This window comes from Cupressus sempervirens, chromosome 2 (genome assembly GCF_028749045.1).
Source record: "Cupressus sempervirens isolate cs-2001-9-10 chromosome 2, ASM2874904v1, whole genome shotgun sequence".
NCBI classification, from domain to species: Eukaryota; Viridiplantae; Streptophyta; class Pinopsida; order Cupressales; family Cupressaceae; genus Cupressus; species Cupressus sempervirens.
Genome location: NC_143119.1, coordinates 712,232,452 through 712,253,074, shown reverse-complemented (window position 1 = coordinate 712,253,074; position 20,623 = coordinate 712,232,452). Strand labels below are relative to the sequence as shown.

General features: G+C 34.4%; 1 protein-coding gene across 3 annotated transcripts in view; it reads left to right on the top strand.

Moving 5' to 3' along the window:
- The window catches only part of LOC149575362 (2-oxoglutarate (2OG) and Fe(II)-dependent oxygenase superfamily protein), a 221,279-nt gene that overhangs the window by 42,613 nt on the left and 158,043 nt on the right, over nucleotides 1-20,623 (top strand). The window contains exon 2 of one of the 3 annotated variants that reach the window (XM_089815133.1): nucleotides 10,899-11,213. The exons of the other annotated variants lie outside the window; for them this stretch is intronic. Within the exon in view, the coding sequence (XP_089671259.1) occupies nucleotides 11,145-11,213 (69 nt within the window). The 5' untranslated portion in view covers nucleotides 10,899-11,144. The remainder of the gene's footprint in view (nucleotides 1-10,898; nucleotides 11,214-20,623) is intronic. 3 annotated transcript variants of the gene reach the window in all.

Below are 20,623 nucleotides of genomic sequence, written 5' to 3'. Positions count from 1 at the left end.
AGCAATTCATAATACCTCAACTATGAATTGCCAAACACTTCTTAGATTCTCAAACTCAACCCTTTTACTTCAGTAAGGGCATCAAATATCAGAATCTCAAGAATGTCACAAAGACAACAAAGACAAAAAATACTCAATCGGATGCTTTTCTCATCAAATGGGCTCATATTTATAATCTCCAAATGGCACAAGTTTCCCAAATAAACTCCACAATATTAAAATATAAAATTTATTTATTGCTTTTGGCTTCCAAAAATGACCTTTTCCACCATAACATATTGTTCTAACACACAAGGCCACTTTCTCTTGTGCCCACAATTTAAAACTTTTTGACCTGGTTCCGATGAGCTATGATTTTGAGGTGATCAACATACAACACCAACAAAATTAGCAACCTCAACATATTTAGATGAATAATCATAATAATTCACCCGTCTTGCAAAAACAATTGTAGAAGCCTCAGTATCGAAATCTGACAGCAACAGAGTGATCCTGATCAAGAAAGATGATGAATGAACTTGACGGGGTGACTTATTATGAATAAACTCTCCCTCTAAGATTCTTGGAGCTCAAATCAGAAGCCTGAATAAAAATTGAAAGCATCATTCAATTCCTCTAACTCAACTGAGCTTATTGGAACCAACATTTGACTTACAATAAATAGTAAGTCCCTCAAATGGAGCGAAAACACATCATAGGCTGTTGGGAGGCCTATGACTCCCCAATTGAGATCCTCAAATGCCATTGTCAACTCACGAGGGTCGCGATGGGGAACTGACCAAGCCAACTGCAGGAATTTGCTAAAAATGGGGACATTGCATACTATCAACATTACCTTTCACAAATCTCAAATCTATCAATTGTTTGTCTAATCTTGCATACCAAGCTCTAGGTGCTTGTTTCAGTCCATACAATGCCATCTTCAATCTGCAAACCATATCATTTTCATCTGTCAAAGGAAAATCATCAGGCTGCTCAATGTAAACCTCTTCTTCAAGTTCTCAATTTAGAAAAGCTGATTTGTCATCCATATGATAAACCTCAAAAGTTCTTGTTAGCTGCATATGCCAAAAACATTCTTGTTGCCTCTAATCTAGCAATAGGTGTAAAAGTTTCTTCAAAATCAATTCCTTGCTGTTGTGAATACATACCAATCTTGTTTTGTTTCTTACAGATTCACCTTGTTCATTCATCTTGTTTCTAAATACCCATGTAGTTCCAATAACATTTTTATTCTTAGGTCTAGGAACCAATTCCCATATTTTGTTCTTCTCAATTTGCTCTCTTTCTTCCTTCATAAGTTTAATCCAATAATCATCTTTGCAAGCTTCATCAACATTCTTAGGTTCAACTTGAGAAATTAAGTATAGTTCTTCTTGTACTTTGTTTTTTCCATCACTCCTTTGTCTCTGCTTCCAATGATTTGTTCAATAGGGTGGTTCTTTATCAAATTTCTGTTAAGTGTCATTGCCTCAATATCTTTCATACAACTTCATCTTCAGATTTCTCTCCTCCACAAGTCTTAATACTTGTAACAATCTCTCTTGTTTTACCAAAATAACTTCTTACAGATTCATCTTCGATCATTTTAGCATCTTGAAATAAGCATATCCAATTCTGTAATCTAACCTTTGGAGCATGTTTATCACCTTCGAGTTTACTTTGCAAAGCACAACCTTCAAGCTTGTCTTCTTCAATCACATCTTTTTACTTTTAATCAACTAATAACCCCAACCCATGCATAGCAAATGTGTCTTCATCGTTTCCTTCCAACTATCATAGTTAACTCCATCAAACTTTAGATTTTTTTTCCTGAACTATGCCATGGATCTCCTTAAGCTGTTAAGATTTTCTTTTAAGGACTTGATGTTTTGATACCAATTGTTGGAAAGTATAGTCCACCAAGATAATTGAGAGGGGGGGGGGGGGGGGTGTGAATCAGTTATGCAATTAAAACAACTCTCAATATCCCTATTAATTTTAAAATATGTAGACAATCAATGCAACAACCATAGAAAGAAAACCATACACATAACGCCAGATTTGTTAACTAAGGAAACTCTTGATCAAAGGAAAAACTCCAGTGGGGATGTGGTACCCACAAGATGATGTACTAATATAAATGTTCCCTATGAAAAGATGGACCTTGTTAGGAGTCAATGAAATACAATCAGTACTTATGAGGAGACTTTGAATCCCTATTAGAAGATTCCAACTCTGTTAGGAGTTGTGCCAATCTTGTTAGGAGTTGAAAGGCAAATAGATGGACTCGTTGTCTAAACAACTTCAGTACTGTCCTCACTGAATAATACAAGTGTACATCAACAATTGTCAAATAAAAACTTCTTTGCCAAATACAGTTCCTTGTAAGCTCACCGTGCCTCAACTGTACCAATTCCTTCTCTGATCCAATAGATATTCGCATGTAAATTCACACAATACATAACATAGATATGACTGTATATCACACTTTTATTCCACACTCTACCGCAAGGAAATGTCCTTTCCTTTATACCAAGTCCTAGAATAAATTATTGAATCAGCTTTGAGGCTTTCCTAATTTTCAATAATAATAATATAGGACCAACTTAAGATATTACATTACAATATTACAATCTTTTTCACAATTACAAGCAATCTATTGACTCACAGTCTTCATAACTCTTCTCTAGCTGATCATTTGAATGTGCATTGTTATCCACAACATCTTCAACATTTCAATCTCTGTCTAAGCTCGCTCAACCAGATTCCATCTTTGTTAGGAGATGCAATCCAAACAACAATACCCACTTTTAGAAACGTTGTTTGAAAGATGCCTTCACCAAATCCATCATAACTTTGTCCAGTCTTCATATTTCTGTACGCGCTATTAACTGTAGCATCTAGACATACTCTAGAACATTATCCCAAGTGTACATAAGCTGATCTTCAATCCACGGACTGCACAAAGCCAATCCCTATTTGTTGCTCTGTTAGTCTTCACAAAATAACCAGTATGTTGACATCAATTACAAACTCTGTAATGAATGCAACGCACAACCACTGAATAACAATTTGATAACATCTTTGTCCATCATGTCCCTTATATAATGGTAAGGAGTTTCTATGTGATTGGACGTGTTATGGAAAACTGACTTAATTGATAGTTTAATGCTGCTTTGATTGTCACGGTAGATTATGGTGGGCTTTAGTGGTTTTCCAAATAGTCCAAATAAAAGTTTCCTTAGCCATACGGCTTCACATGCTCCCATAGAGGCAGCCATATATTTAGCTTCAGTAGAGCTTTGAGCAACTATTGACTGTTTTATACTTAACCAAAATACCATAGCTGATCCAAGACTAAAACAAAATCTTGTAGTACTCTTACAATCAATAGATTTGCTTGCCCAGTCAGAATCAGGAAACCCTTGAAGTTGTAACTCTATATTTGTATACTTTAGTCCGAGTCCAATGTTCCTCGTAGATATCTTAAAATATGCTTGGCAGCCATTAGATGGATCTTCTTGGGTTCACACATGAAATGACTTAACACATTTGTAGCATAGCAAATATCTGGTCGTGTATTTACCAGGTACATAAAAGATCCAACAATTTTACAGTAGTGAGTAGGGTCTACAGGTTCAAAATCAGTTGCTTCACTTTTAAGCTTATGAAGGTTAGTTTCCATTGGAGTTGAAAGAGGCTTACAATCCATCATCCCAAATCTCGTCAATATATCAGTAGTGTATTTTCCTTGGTTTAGGAAAATATTTTTCTCTTTCTGCCACACTTCTAGACGTAAAAAATAATGTAGAAATCCAAGATCCTTTATGTCAAATTCAATTATGAGGTCTTGTTTGCATTTGGCTATAAGGTGGTCTGCACCTGTTATCAATAAATCATCAACATAAAGAACAAGAATTAACATGTTGTCATTGGATATTTTGAAGTATATATTAGGATCATCTAATATACTGAGCTATTACCAACCACACATTTCAATAAACTAATAACATTCTGTACCTAAATACTGGCAAATGCTGTTGTAAATTTGTGGAGGAAATATGTCAAACAGTTCATAGCCGCCTATGGTAACTCCAGGATTTACACTTCTGATGTATTTTTTTGAATTGCCATACAATCATGGAATAGTGATTAAAAGACATTACATCATACAGTTATCCATCAGTCATTAACATGCCCCAACAACAAGGTAATTCTGGAATTTAATTACTGATAAAGACAATGCACAAATACTGGATTGAAAGAATCCACCCGGAAATGCAATTCTAACTATGGAGACCAGTGATACCCCACGGAGATAACAGTGTAGACCAACTCAGCGGGTATAAGAAGTTATGAAACGAATTGCTTATTCCAGTAATGTCTAACAATCAGAACATAGCATACAACCAAAAAACAAAGTCAGGGAAAGAATGGTCACAGACCCGACTTGCTGGAGAATACCGTTGAACACAACTGAAGGTTGAGCTGGCTCTCGTCAATGCACAAAAACACCTTCTCTTATCCGACTATCCTTGTGGTTAATGCTATAGCTTACCCGAGTGCCCACAATGCCTTAGCCTTCTTCTTATTTGCCTTGCGGAAGCTCCTAGATACAGTTGCTGTAGCGAACTCGTGCTGAGAATGTTGCCGCGCGTTCTAGCAACCCCCTGCGTTTGACCTTCCCACGTTGCTATTAACAAAGATGCGAATTCTCTTCTCACTGTTAATGGCTCACGACCCGTCCAGTGGAGACAACTGCTAATATTGAGACGTGCAATGATTAGTATCTGCCGGCAACCAAACTTCACTACCTTCGAAAAAGACCCTATTCTGGGTGTGACCAAGCAGTTTCGGGTCCAATAAAAATAACATTAGACTGTATCTAATTCACGTGAAAGCTTTTCTCCACACATATGACGTCCAGTTGAATAATAATTAAAGCAAATGTGATTCGAATGGCACCACCACATCTGGTATGCTCACTGTGTCTTCTAGTTCATTGTTCTTTTTCTAATGCAAGCTGGAGTAGTTGATTCAAACATAAACACAAATCAATAGATCAGAAAATACCAAGCTTAAACCCTGTACTCCATACCTGACTCTGAGTTTGAATCATTTAACCTTCCTTATTGCCGATTTCTGCCCATTATCTTGTACTGCAATTTTTGAGGAAGCTTGGGGTGTCGTCCAGCTCCTTCTATGTTTTCAGACTTGAGGGGTTTCGTCCTCAACATCTCAGACCAGTCACATCAAAGCAACCAGAACTCAAAATGCTTATTTATAAACTTTTTTTGTTAATCCCAATGCAAACTCGTGCATTTATAGCCTCAGAATGAGGGAAAAGTACCACGTGCAAAGAATGTGGGATTAAAAAGTCATTTTCGTCTTGTAGTCACTTAAAGCTATTTATAAAGTAAATAACTTTAAAACATTAAAGTGACTTAACTCTGTACCTTTAATAAAGTCCTGGAATATATTAAATTAAATTCCCCTTTTTGTGACTGGATAGCATCCTGCCTGAAGTCGATATTAATCTATCTGGATGTGGAGATAGATTAATTCTGTCGCTCAAAACTAAAATTGAGAAGGGGACATGACAGATCAACTTCATTTTTAGAGTATCCTAACTTGGAGAGATAGTTGTCTATCCTTTCATACCAAGCCTTGGGAGCTTGCTTAAGGCCATAGCGAGATTTCTTTAGTTTGCATACATAAAGCTTCCTGTCATGTGTGGTGAACCCTTCAGGTTGCTCTATATATACTTCTTCTTCAGTGATGTCATTTAGAAAAGCTGTCTTTACATCCATTTGATGTATTTTCCATCCTTCGGATGCAACAATGACAATTATCGTTCTTACTAAGGTGTAGCGTGCAACTGGAGCAAATGTTTCTTCATAGCCAATTCCGACCTTTTGAGAAAAACCCCTTGTAACAAATCTGGCTTTGTATTTTTCAATGCTTCCGTCAGGGGCATACTTGATTTTAACAACTATTTTGAAGATACAATTGATTTGTCTTTAGGTCTGGGCACAATATCTCAGACATCACTTTTTAGAATAGATTGACATTCCTCTACCATTGCATCTTTACATGCTTGACATTTTAAAGCCTCCTCAACATTAGTTGGTTTTGTTTCTGTGAGTTCTGTTGTTAAGGCAACATACCATTTTTGATTTCTTGTTTTCCTATTTTCTCTAGAAATCTCATTTGGTTCTACATTGTTCTCTTCAATCATTTTCCTAGCCCATAGTGGTCTTTTCTTGTGATTTGAAACTTCATCATTGTCAACATTAGATGCAGATGTGTCTCGTTCTTTTGAAAGACTCTCCCTTAGATTTTCAGTTGAATTATCTTCTATAGTGTTCTCCCTCTGATTTTCAGTATTATAATTATCTTCTATGATGAATTCCCTCTGATTCTCAATTTCCTCATCGTCTTTGTTTAGGGATGTTTTTGAAAGCGATATCTTCGTCAAACAGAACATCCCTACTGATCTCAGTAGACTTTTCTCTTGGAATATATACTTTGTATCCCTTAGTTGTTTCGCTGTAGTCAACTAATATGCCTTAGCCAACTAATATGCCTTTCTTTCTGGAAGCTTCTAATTTAGACCTTTTTTCTTTGGGAATGTGAATGTAGAATGGACAACCAAAAATTCTTAGATGACTAAGATTTGGTTTGTTCCATGTGAAGGCTTCTTCAAGAGTTACATTTTCTAATGTTACATGAGGACTTCTGTTTTGAATGTATACTATTGTACTTGCTGCTTCGGCCCAAAAAGACATAGGGAGATGTTGGTCATGAATCATGGCTTTTGCTACTTCTATAATAGTTCTATTTTTCCTTTCTGCAACCTTATTTTGTTGAGGATTATAAGGTACTGTAGTCTCCCTCTTAATCCCAATAGAAATACATAATTCTTTGAAGATGTTGGATATGTATTCACCTCCATTATCTGATCTTAATGTTTTTATTTTCTTTCCAGTATGATTTTCCACTAGGGCTTTAAATTCTTTGAACTTTTGTAAAAATTCATTAGATTCTTTAAGTTTTAGAAAGTATATCCACGTTTTTCTAGAGTAAACATCAATGAAGGTCACATAGTACAACAATCCCCCTCGTGAGGTTGTTGACATGGGCCAACACAAATCTGTGTGAACAAGTTCTAGTACAATTTTAGACTTGTGTTTACTTAAAGGAAAATATCCCTTTTTATTTTTCCTAGGGCACACCCTTTACAAATACGGATGCGGCTATCCTCCCTACAAACTGTACAGTTGACCAATTTTCAAAAAATCAAAAACATCACGGAATTTTTTGAAAATTTCAGCATTTGATCTTCATGATTTGCATAGTTTGTAGTCGAAAACAACAAAAAATTTGGAAAAAAAACGTTTGACTTTGTTTTGTCTTTAGTACATTTTGTTTGGAGATTAACGTGTCCCTACAAATACTAGTGTTATCAAATTTGAGATTAGGTATACCTGTAGTGATTTTTCCTATGGTAGGAAGGGCACTGAAGCCAAGGCACCCTAATCTTCTATGCCAAAGTTCAATTGATTTATGTACTTCATGACTTAGAGCCTGTCGTTTTGCTTTAGTACTTAATTTGTATAGGCTTCCATCTCTTGATACTATTGTAACGACGTTCTTTATGTTGGAGTTTTTAGGCCATAGTAATACTTTATCCTCATTGAAGGTGACATGATATCCTTGATCGGGTAAACGTGAAATGGAGATTGGGTTTCTTTTTATCCCTGGTACAAAATAACACATCTTTTAATTGAAGAGTTTCTCTTGTTTTTATTTGTAAGGAGCAATTCCCAATTCCTTTTATTGGATAAGTAGAATTATCTCCAATTGTGACTTCTTCTGTGCAATACTCTTTGAATGTTTCAAACTGATTTCTGAATCCAGTTATATGTCTTGAAGCTCCGCTATCTATTATCCAAGTATTATTACTTGTATTTAATTCACTTGACAAGGCTAAATAGAGCAGATGATTTTCCACTTCATGAGATTCTACTAGGGTAGCTTAATTTTCCTTCCTTTCTGGACAAAATCTTCGAATGTGACCAAACTTATCACATTGATAGCACTGTACTTTGGATAGATCTCTTTCCTTGTGATTTTGAGAACTATTTCCTCTCTTTGGTTTGAACTTACTCTTCTTTCCTTTGTTTCTTGAGTTTGTATATAGTGCTTGGATCTCTCCTTCCTTATTTGTGTAGATTCCTCTTGATATTAGCTGTGACTCCTCTTGAGTGCATCCATTCTTAGTTGATCAAATTTTGGAAGTGAAGGGCAACCTATACATTGGATGAATGATTCCCATGATATAGGTAGTCCTCTTAGAGCAAGTAGAGAAAGTGCTGACTCGTCTACATTGTTTCCAATGGTGGCAAGTTGATCCTTTATTTTAGAAATTCTTAAGAAGTTGTTATTGCGTATCCTTTGTTTATTTTCATGTTCATGAGTTGCTGCTTTAATGTAATTATTTTGGTTGCATTGTTTATTTCAAATGTATCCTTTATGGTTTTAAATACTTCATAAGCTGTTTTCAATCTTACTATTGAAGGAAGAATATGATCTCTAAGGGCATCGATTATAATCTTGTTGGCCTTTCTGCTTCGTCTATTCCAAGTTGTCCTTTCAGGTTCTTTTTCAAGCATCTTTAGATTTTTTTCTATGAAGGATTCTAGTTCAAGTTCTTCAAGTAAGGCTATAATTTGTATTTTCCATGAAGAGAAGTTTCCAGCCCCTTCCAATCTATCTTCTACTTTGATCCCGTTCACCATTGTAGCCTTAATTTACTCTGATTGATATAATAAGAGAAAACCTTATTTCAATTTGTTTTCAATGATTTTCCTCTAACGAGGCTTAATACCATGTTAAAATATGTATTCAGATCTTTATAGAGGAAATCAGAACTCTTGTATATCAGTTTCGATATTTGGATGACTGTCACATACAAATGTACATATATTATTTCAGACTGAGAATATATGCAATGACTGAATTTAGTTTAACTTATGCAATGACTGAACTGTATATGATTCGATTTGAATTAAGTGACTACTGGTAATCAAAAATGCCTTAATATTGATTTCCTTTTCTTGCAGTCACCGAAGTTATACCGAATATATATGATGGAAGTCAATGTCCATGGAAGGACATGACTCTCTCTTGGCATATGCCATGGAGAGTCATGGCCCTCTGTGGGCTTGACTCTATATAACTAATAATCACCTAAGGGTGACTTTCAATAGACACACATTTGATAACCATCATGTTTACCAATATTAATCTGATTTATATATATATATATATATATAATTTCACAAGTACATATAAATATATTAATATTATGAAAATATTTTGAACCTTCAATCCGAAAGAGACTATAATCTTAACAGGGTCCTGTCCTTTTGATGTTGTCTTTCTCTGGCTGGCCTTGTCTGGTTTTGTCATGTCTGTTCTTATGGGCTGTAATGGTATAAATCTTTAGTCCTCTTTTGTACATGGTTTAAGGGCCTCTTCAAAACCTGTTTTCTCTTAATCAAAAACTGATTTATACGATGAATGCATACCTTTCTACCCTCAAAAATACAAGCTTTAATTTCTTTAATGTGTTCATCAACTAGCTTGGCATCACTAGTGATGGAAGCACATACCTTGTTAAACCTTTTTCTGCCTTATATACCTTGCTAGCTCTTGCTCCAACCGCTTTCTCTAGAGATTGAAAGTGAGTATCAAACTCATCTGACACCCTGTCTAAGTTATCCACAACTTCACTTCTCTGAAATGTAAAAGGGATAGGCAATATCTTGTTTAAACTATCTAGTGCTCTACTTAGCACTCTAGCCCTTTTCTCTATCTTTCTCTTGATCTTTCTTTTGCCTAAGAAAAAGCCGTCATTGATATCTTCATCAATTGATCTTTTAAATTTTTTTCCAAGTTTCCTTCCTTTTCAATGCTTGCAAGTTCCTTGCTCACATCACTTGCCAACAAAACAGCCATTGGAAATTGCAGCTTATGGCTCCAAAAATTTACGAAAAAGACAAAACCAGTGCATGGTTTTTTTAGCAGATAAAAAACACGATAATGGGTGCTTACAAAAATACAAGTTTCTCAGAGAGACACGACAGAGAGAAAACAAGCTACGAGCTTAAACAAATTCCGCCATTCTTGAAAATGCTCCAAACCCTAAAACGAATTCCTGCAAATGTTTGAACAAATCCTAGAAAAAATTTCAAAAAATCTAAAGAAATCTTTTTGATAAGAAATTATACATTTTTTCGAAAAAAAGTATTTCTGTAATACCATATTACTGAGAAGTAATAGGTAAATTATTTAATGTATTAACAAATGATCAAGACAATCATTATAATAATAATAATTTTTTTAACCCGGGGGTGTCCCCATGAACCATTTCAATGGCCAGTAGCAGGAGGCAAGCTGGGGTGAGACTAATCCCCTAGGGATGCACCAACTCACCTGCAAAACCAATGCCTCTTAAGAAGTAGGTCCTCAGATTCGAACCCAAGACCATGGGGAATTATCAACAACCTTAAGCCTCCTTTGCTGACTAGGTGGGCTTTGGGGTGACCCCAATCATTATAATTTTTTTTACAAATGTAGAAAATATAAAATTTCTAATAAGAAACTGAAGAAGATCATAGAAACAATCTTATCTACTTAATTTACATAATATACAAAATATGATCATTAAAGTAATATAATATTATAATCAAGATGTGTACCACCTTATTACAAAGAAGAAATTTTAAGAGGCCCAATTGAAACCAATTAGAGATTCTTGGATTGAATCATGTGTTTCTATTGTTTTTTGATGGCTGGAAAGATTACAAAAATTGTCCATTGATAAATGTTATTGCGGTGTCTCTCAACAGGGCAATCTTTTTGAGGATAGTTAATTGTGAAGGAGAAGCTATGACCACATAGAGAAATGAGAATGTGGCCCATGTAATTATAGACAATGCAAAAATTTGCAGGGCTGCAAGTGCTTTGGTTAAGGCAAGATAGGGGCAAATATTTTGGACACTGTGCACCATACACTCCTTCAACTTGATGGTGCAAACAAGTGGCACCCAAATGAGTGGGTGAAAAAAAAATGCCAAGACGCCAAGGAGATCAAGATGTTTGTGAAGAACCACCATATGTCACATGCTAGTTTTAGAATTTTCTTGAGATTGGAGTTGTTGAAGGTAAAGTTAATTAATTTAGTTTCATTTATGTCATGTTTTATATAAGTGAATAATTTTTTTTTTTGTGTTATTTACATATTTTTAATGTGTTATTTAAGTAAATAGAATGGGTGAAAAAAATATACCAAGAGGCTAGGGAGATCAAGATGTTTGTAACGAATTACCATATGTTACAAGCAAGTTTCAAAACTTTCTCGAGATTGAAATTGTTGAAGGTAAATTTAATTTATTTAGTTTCGTTTAGGTCATGTTTTACATAAGTGAATACATTTTTCTATTTGTGTTATTTACATACTTTCAATGTGTTATTTAACTTATTATTAACATGTTCTTAGGTTGTTGAGGCTCAATTTGCATTTGACACAATTGTTATGAGAGAATTTGTGAAGGTGTTTGAGGCATTGGGTCAAATTGTTATTAGCAATCAAAGGAGTATAATGAAGAAATCAAATTCAAAGACAGCCCAAAAGGTCAAACCATTGATCTTGGATGACGATTGGTGGATTTGTGTGGAATATGTATTGGAATGCACTAACCCTATCACGTCTATGGTTTGGTTTGCTGATACAAATGTACTATGCTTGGGGGATGTTTATGATAGCATGGACACGATGTTGGAGAAAATAAAAATTGTAATACAAAAGATAGAATGATCCTAAAAAAACCTTTTTCAAAAGAGTGGAAGGAAACTTTCTTCATCGTTGAAACAAGATGGCCACACCATTGCACCTACTAGCATATGCCCCGTCTTCAAGGTACTATAGCAATTTTAGACTTTCTATCCCAGGGAAAGTACCACCATATAGAGATTTTGAAGTTGCTAATGGGTACAATTGAACATTTTACTCTTCAAAGGTTCAAAAGTGGAGACAAATGTTAGGCAAGATTTTGACTTGTTTGTCTCAGGAAGAAATCATATTCCTAGTGATATTAAAGACCAATCCAAATTGGATGCTTGTTACATCCTCTATTTTGTTTTATTTTAATTATTCTATATAGTCATAGTCGTTGAGACTGTTGAAGTTGATGAAAGATCAACCCCATAACTTCCAAGAATTACCTGCATGCAAACACTTGTCACAGAAAGAGAGAAGCAAAAGCTATGGAGGCTGGAATTCTCAGATCCATAGGTGAGACATTCTTGATGAGCAAAAAAGAGATTGCTATTATAAAAAATAAATCAATCAATTTACAAAAAGATCAATCCTTATCAAAGGAGATCAAAACCCTAACATGTAAGTAACTTAGGTTGCATGATAATAATTAATAAAAGACTTAATTGTTATATGCCTAAAGTTTAGCTTAAATAAACTAGAGATATTAAGTGACCTAATAATTAAATCAATATGATTTAATAAATAAGAAAATATTTTATTACTCTAACACCCCCCTTTACGATAAACTTAGGGAGTAGCTAAAAACCTAGAAACTACTATAGAAAGTAGATTTGGGTGCCGACAATAAGGCCTGATGAGGTACCCAAGCACAACCAAATCTCTATAAAGAGGAGAAATAGAGAAACCACATGGGAAAAACCCTACTCTAAAAAGAGATGGAAAGAATGTTCCTGAATATAGGAACAAAATGATGATCATGAAGAACAACATTGAAGCATGAAGCTGCAAACACTGCCAAATTGCTGATCTGAAGAACCTCCACTATATAGAACATGACCAAGTAGAGAAGATTGAAGAGTTGATCAATCGAAGATGAAAGATATCTTCATGGCCTCCAAAAATAGGAATGAAAGAATGTCTATATGGTAGATAATCCGTCTCATCGAAATGCATAGGTATCCAGCCATTGGAATCACCTAGTACATATGATCAAATAGTGAATACATAGCTCCCTCCATCGAACCAAGAAAGGAATAGAACCAACATAACCTCCCTATAATGCTGAGAGGTAAGACATGAACACTAAAATTGAATGCAATATCTCCTACAGAAAAAAGAACCAGGAACATCGACAATGCAAAAGAAGTACAAACACCTATAATGACACATGTCATTGACACATCATGAGGCTAATGTCGTGGAAGGAACACTCACTTGACAAAGGAAGATGGTGAATATGGCCAACATGAAACCGCCCAAGGCACTTTATAATATGGTGCGAGTACAACAAAACACAGATTTTCAAGATCCCGAAATGCAATAGAGTGACACTTTATCTCAGTGCATTTGCAAAAATATTACAAAAGGATGTCAACAAAGATCAAAAGAGACATAAGGGTGATACAAGAGATAGTACTTTATGCACTCTAAAATGGTCGCCTGGACTATGGGCCCCCATTCTTCAATTTATCAATTTCCTGAATCAATGCATTGCAATATTTTATTGAATCAATTCAAATCATTTTCTTTGATCAAATTGTAATTAATTTAATTATTTCAATATTTCCTAAGGTTTGATCATCTTATTCTAAGTCTTATTTAATTAAAAGAAAACTTATCTTTTAATTAAATAAAATAGCTCCTATTTAATTAAAAGAATTTGCTCCCTTTTAATTAAATAAAATCCTCACTTAAATATCTCTTTGTGATGAAAAAAGAAATAAATTAAATAAAAATAAATAAATATTTTTTTTTTTCCTCTAGACTTAAATGCACATATTTCTAAGTGGGATTCCTTAATTTCCTTTTTCCACTTTCTTGTCAAATACTCCTCTTTTCTCGTTGGTGAAATTTTGTCTCATACGGATCAAGCCTTATTATCCCATATTGGTTGTGAGAAGCCTCCCATCTCCACACTTTCCTTTATAAAGAGCCCTCTCCTTCTCATTTGGATAGATGTTAGTTGCTATAGTATTGTTATGTTGCAGGTTTGGAGAGCGATTTTAGAGGAGTTTGAGCATTAGGGTTTGGACATTGAAGCTTCATTGCAACTTCTCTCTTCTTGTCTTTTTCTCTCATGCATCCATGGCTTCTATCATCATGCTTCATCCTTGCATTTTCATATCAGCTTAGAGTTATATTTGCTTTCATAGATTAATCTTGCATTGTTATTTCCTTTCATAGATTAGATTTCCTTTCTTTTATTGCTTTGCATTGTTATCATTTAGATTATCTTGCATCTTCGATTACATGCATATTTGATGATCATGGGGACTAGCACTCTTGCTTTTCCTCTTTGAATCTTTCGTTTTATAGTGTACTTGCATGGGCACAAACTAGGTGAAACTGAGGGCCTCCATTACAAACCCTTGCACTCCATGAATAGAGAGCTATGAGTCACCATTTGAGATCTCATTCTTGAGCAATTTTGGATATAATGACTCATAGAAGTGTCTCAACATTTTAGCACACAAGTACAACCCATGAAAAATCATCTGAAGAAATAAAATTGATCTCTGGACCTAAAATAACCAAGATATCCACCAGAATGCAAAAAAGCAAAAAATTGAATGGGATGTGGCTGGAGCAGAATCTCGAAAATAGAATACCTCAAGATATGACTTCCTGAGTGCAAAATAGAACCTTTGATTTTGACTGCATAAACTGACAACCAAACATCAAAAGTCCAAATAAACTACACCATCACGACGAGCTCGGAACCAACTTTTCAGCGATATCTCGTTTGTGAAAAACGAAGTTTGGATGAGCAAGTTACAGCCAAAAAACCACATGTAGGTCAAAAAAGCGTTGGAAGAGCAAAATTGAAAAATTATCACCTTGAGATTCGTGCCAAATGCATCAGAAAGCAGGTACAATAGCACCAAGAATTATCTCGAAAAGTGTGCCAATTTCGCACCCAAATTGTCTTGATTTACGTGCAAGATTTATCGGTTTGGGCGCAAAAACATTTTGATTTGCATGCCAAAAAATCTTGATTTGCATGTCAAAAAATCTTGATTTTCATGCCAAAAAATATAAAGTCACCACCTCAAGAAACATGCCAAATCTGGGAGCAATTTTTTTTGCCTCAAATTCCAACTGTGTTCAAATTGTACAAATTTTATATGAAAATAGGAGTTTTTGGTGCTTTGAGCTCAACGGTGATGTCTGTTTAGACTTTAAGTGCACTGCAAATCAGTGACCCCCCCAGATTCAATACAAAAATCCTCTTAAAAATGAACCCCTTTGAAAGAAAAAACACAGATCTAAAAGCCAAGCCAAATTTCTCATAAATAGAATAGGGGCATTACAATCTGAAGCTCTGATACCATGTTGAATTTGATGAAAGATCAACCCCACAACTCCCAAAAATCACCTGCATGCAAACATCTGTCACAAAAAGAGAGAAGCAAAAGCTGCAGAGGCTAGAATTCCCAAAACCACAGATGAGAATTTTTAATGATCAAAATTGAGATTACTATTATCAAATTTGAATCAATCAAATCGCAAAGAGATCAATCCTTATAAAAGGAGATCAAAACCCTAACAAGTAAGTAACCTAGGTTGATGATAATAATTAATAAAAGAATTAATTATTATATGCCTAAAGTTTAGCTTAAGTAAACTAGAGATAATAAGTGACTTAATAATTAAATTAATATGATTTAGTTAATAAAAAAATACTTTTTTACTCTAATAGAGACTTTATACGAATTGAAATTGGTTAAATTAGTTATTCGTTATGGTTTCATGTGAAATTGAAGTGTTGGTTATTCGTTGTGATTTCATGGGAGTTAGAAATATTGGTTAATTGTTATGATATTATATAAATTGGAAATGGTTAGATAACATGGTTATTGTTATGATAAAATTTTGATTTCATTAAATGATTTTAAAATATACTATTACCATGGTAAATTTCTTGCTAGAGAGGGAATTGGGGGAAGCATTGCCAGAGAGGAAATTGGGTGTGTGGGCACCAACCTGCCTTTGAGTCAACATGTATGAGTCCAAACCACATTGGCCAGGGGAAAATGAACTAAGCAAGCAAGGTTATTCCAAGCACCCACCATGAGCTATCTCGGTCAACACATTTTATATATATATATTCACTTAAGCATGAAACGAATTAAGGACAATTGTTACCTTTATGAATTGGGTTGATCTCAAATCCTTCTAATATTAGACATGTTCTAGTATAATGATACCATGGTCTTTGCATACATTTGTACATGTACATACATATATATGTATGTATGCGTATATTCAAATATGACGTACATGTATGTCTACGTGTACTTAAAATACAACGTATACACAAAATACATATATTTAGAATATTATGGATATATATGTATGTGTATGTACACATACAAATATATGCAAATACAATAAAGTATCATTATAATAAAACATAAGGAGCAAATTATTATTTTCATCTTATTTCAATACTTTATTATTATTGAATCCATCGGCCTTTTATTCTAGAACTCATCGACCGTTTATTTTTGGCTTTTGAATTTGTTGACCTGCATTTTGTCACCACAAAATGCAGGTAACAGTACAATTTTTTTTCAAACTAGTTTCACATTTCTTTGAGTTGAATTTGTTATTCAATTGGTTAATGTTGCTTGATCAATCAAGTCCAATTCGCATAACGAATTCTTTTACCGAAGGGTTTCGTCAAGTCTTTTTCATTTTTCTGTTTGTCGAGCCTATGCTTGATTTTTGACGCCTTAAACGTCATTTTTTTCATTTTTAAAGTGTGTTTGTTGGTTTTTAGTCCTTTGGTTTTGTTCGAGTCATTGCTTTTGGTTTTACTTTGATTTGATCTATCTTAGGGCTTAATTAGATTTGGCAATCAAAAGATATGACCATTTTAATGCCTAAAAAGTGGACCTTTTTGATGCAACTGCACGAATTAAAAATATCATGTTATAATTTTAATTTGACTTTTACTTTTTGAAATATATAACTTAAATTCACTTTATGTTACTTTATCATTTAAATTTTTCACTTAAAGTAACTATAGTGCACTTTATGTTATATTTTTAAGTTGAATTTGCTTTCTGATTTTTCACTTAAGTGACTCTATTAACTATATAGTGCAATTTAATATTTGATTTTTAAATCAAATGCTCTAGCAAATATTACTTTTAAAATGATATTTGCACATTATATTTTTAATATGATAGTGTGAATATTATTTATGTCCCATTTAAGTGATATTCATTAAAATTAAATTGACATGTGCTTAATTCACCACTTAAGTTGTTTTCAACATGTCTACGAGCATATCTCATAGGAAATATGCATTTTGAAAGAGAATGCATGTAAATGCATTTAAAACATGTAAAGGCATAAAAAAGTTGAAGATATGCAATGTTTTGCCTTGGAGGTTGACTTTGCAAGTTTTTAAAACATGTCTTCGCACCTAAAAGGTGTGTTTAGCCCATGGGACATGCATATGCATCCCAAAAACCCGTTTATGGTCAAAAAACACATTTCTAAAACATGTCTTTGCACCTAAAAGGTGCGTTTTGACTAAAGGAAGCCCATTTTATGTTTTTAAAACATGCAATCACCTCTAAAAGGTGCGTTTTGCTTTCAAATGCATGCATTTGCCTTTGTAAAATCCGTTTTTGAAGATTGAAGGCAAAATTTCATGCGTGTATCCTTCAAGAACCCGTTTTTCACTCAAATGCTTAGATTTGACCATGGTGTGACTTGAAAATCTTAGGAGGAGAGGCGTTTTTGCATTCCTTGGCATTTTCTTGCCATAGACGTTTGATTTCATGCCAAAATTGTTCATTTTATGGTGATTTGCAGTCACGTTTTTGACCAAAAATGGCCATTCTTGGGTGATTTTGATCGCGTTTTTAGCTAAGGAAGAGTCGTTTTGGAGTTTCCATGCATAATCTTGTTATTGGCAAACACGTTTTTGCTCTCCATTTGCAAAATCGATTCATCTTGGGGTAGATTTGAAACACCATGTCTCATTTTCTTGCTTTTATTAAAAATGTTGAAGTTGGGAGGAATTCTAGGGCACATTTTTTGGGATTGGGCATGAAAAATGCTTCATTGGATGCTCATTTCGAATTCTTCTTTGCAAGTTTGAAGAAATCCAAGTTTGTTTGAGAATTTTTCAACATTGGAGTTTCTTTCTCCTACATTTTTGGCACACAATCATCAAGTGGACATTTTCTTTCTTGCTAATTAATTTCGTGCTTATCTTGCTGATTTTATGCATGTTTTAGCTTGATGATTTGGATGCCATGGAAAGTGCATTTAAAAAAAAAATGATGAAATGTTTCATTTTCATGTTCTTGGATTTTCCCCAAACTTCAAATTCGAATTTGCATATTGAAGTAGCTCACTTGTTGACATGTTTGATTCTTTTGTCGAAGTTACATTTTTCTTTTGTGTTTTGCTTGTTTGCATTTCGGTTTTTCTTCATTTTGAAGAAATTGCAAGTTCTTTCCCAAGAACTTGAGCACGTTTCATTTGACTTCACCCCCCATTTCATGCAAGTGGATCATTTCATTCCATTTCCATCTTTCCATGTCACAACACTTCACATCTCATTCTTCACAAGCGATTACATGTATTTCCATCCATCATCCGCATGTACATGTAATCTCATTCTCCAATTCCATTTTCACTCACCTCACTTTCCGCACCGAATTGCATGTCATGAATACATTAAAATTCCTTTACATGTAATTGCATCTTGAAAACCCGTTTTTTGACTAAAGTCACTTTTAAAAGGTCAAAAAAATGTTATGTGCATGTTTTCCCATGTACTTGGACTTCACCTTTCCTCAAAGACGTCTATAAAAGCTCACTTCGCCTCAAGGCACATTGCATTTATTCCTTCCATATGCACTTACACTTCATGAGCAAAATACATGTCATTCCACTTCCCTTGTAATAACATATTTCATATGCACTTACATGTAAGCTCATTCTCCATCTGTATTCGCATGTCGTCTGACTTTCCATTTTTCATTACATGTTGCATATACATGTAATCCACTTTCTGTGCAATGACATCTTGAAAGCCCGAGACACTTTTAAAGTCAAAAGTTATCATTTGCATGCATTCCCGTGCGCCTAGCTTTCATTTCTCAAGGCATCTTTATAAGAACTTGTCCTTTTCCCATATGCATTTACATGCCATCCATTTTCCTAAGTCCCATTTTAGCCCTCCACTTGTACTTTCCATATCACATCCAATTCATTACATATGCTCCATGAGTATCTAATCAATACTTAGAATATACTGTTCCTCAGAGATCCATTTTGTCAATATTCTCATGGAGTCAGAATCCATATTTTCCAATGGTGGATTCAATCCCATTAAAACTTTCATGTTGTAGCAAGTCAAGATATGCTAGGATTTCTATAAAGAATGAAGACATCCAATAAAGAAGACGTATTTCAAATCAAAGAAGCGGTAATTCATTTGGTCTCCATTTTCCCAATGGTTGTTTGAGAACCTGAGTTCATGTGGGAATGCGCCAAGCACTTTGGTTAAAAGAATAAATAAATTGCAAATGCATGTCGGAAAGTTATTATGAGTTTACATTTGGACACTGTCTAAAAGGTTTTCAAAGTGTCAGAGATTCCATAATGTGCCAATCTACAAAGGAGAATTCACGACAACTTGAACGAGAAAAAGCTTGATCACATCAAGTTTTCAAATGACAATAGACAGTTCATCAAAGAGAGTTAGAGGCTATCAAAAGACGCAACGCCATGGTTATTAGGGCGAATGCAGTGGCACGAAATACATGAACTCTTGATCCTATGATCATTTGGGATAGCATCGTCAAGTACAAGGCCCTTCAGAACAATCTCTAGGATTGTTTTCTTCTCTTCTATCTTCTCTCTTCTTCTTTCATGTTTGTAGTTGGAGAGGATGTATTGCAAGAAATTGTGTAATTACATGTAATATGATTTGCATGTGTAATGACATGTACTCCAATAATTTCTCTTGTTAGTTAGACTGGGTCAAAGTTGGTTGAGTTTTTCCCACTATTTCTTTCATCTTTTTCTCAACTCCTTTGCCTATATAAGGAGTGCCCCCTCATTGCAAAAATCATCTTTTGTTGTATGCAAGAAAGCTCTGCTAGACTTGTGGAAGCATAACTTTGATTGTGTAATACGAATTTGGGAAAAGAGTGAATAAAAGAAGCAATTGGATTCAAAGCTTTGATTGGAAGCAATTGTGATAGAGCAAGTTGTTGTGAGGTTTTCACACATCGCCCCAAAATCTTGGGGACCCCCTTTTTAATCGCCTTTAGGACCAGTGGAGAAGGTTAGATGTATTTTTCACCCGGTTTCAACTTGATTTTCCAGAGCTATCAGTTCTATCCTTAGGCCGAATAAGTTCAAAATTGATTTCAACTTGGCAGGATAAGATTGTGAATTTTGTACTTAGACGATTTCTTTTGAAAATTTGGATTTAATTGTAAATTTGAATGATTTTCAAATAAGGAAATTTTTCGTTAGACTTAGGTTCTTGGAAAATCTTATTTTTTTTTGGTGAAATAGAATTTAATTTTGTAAAAT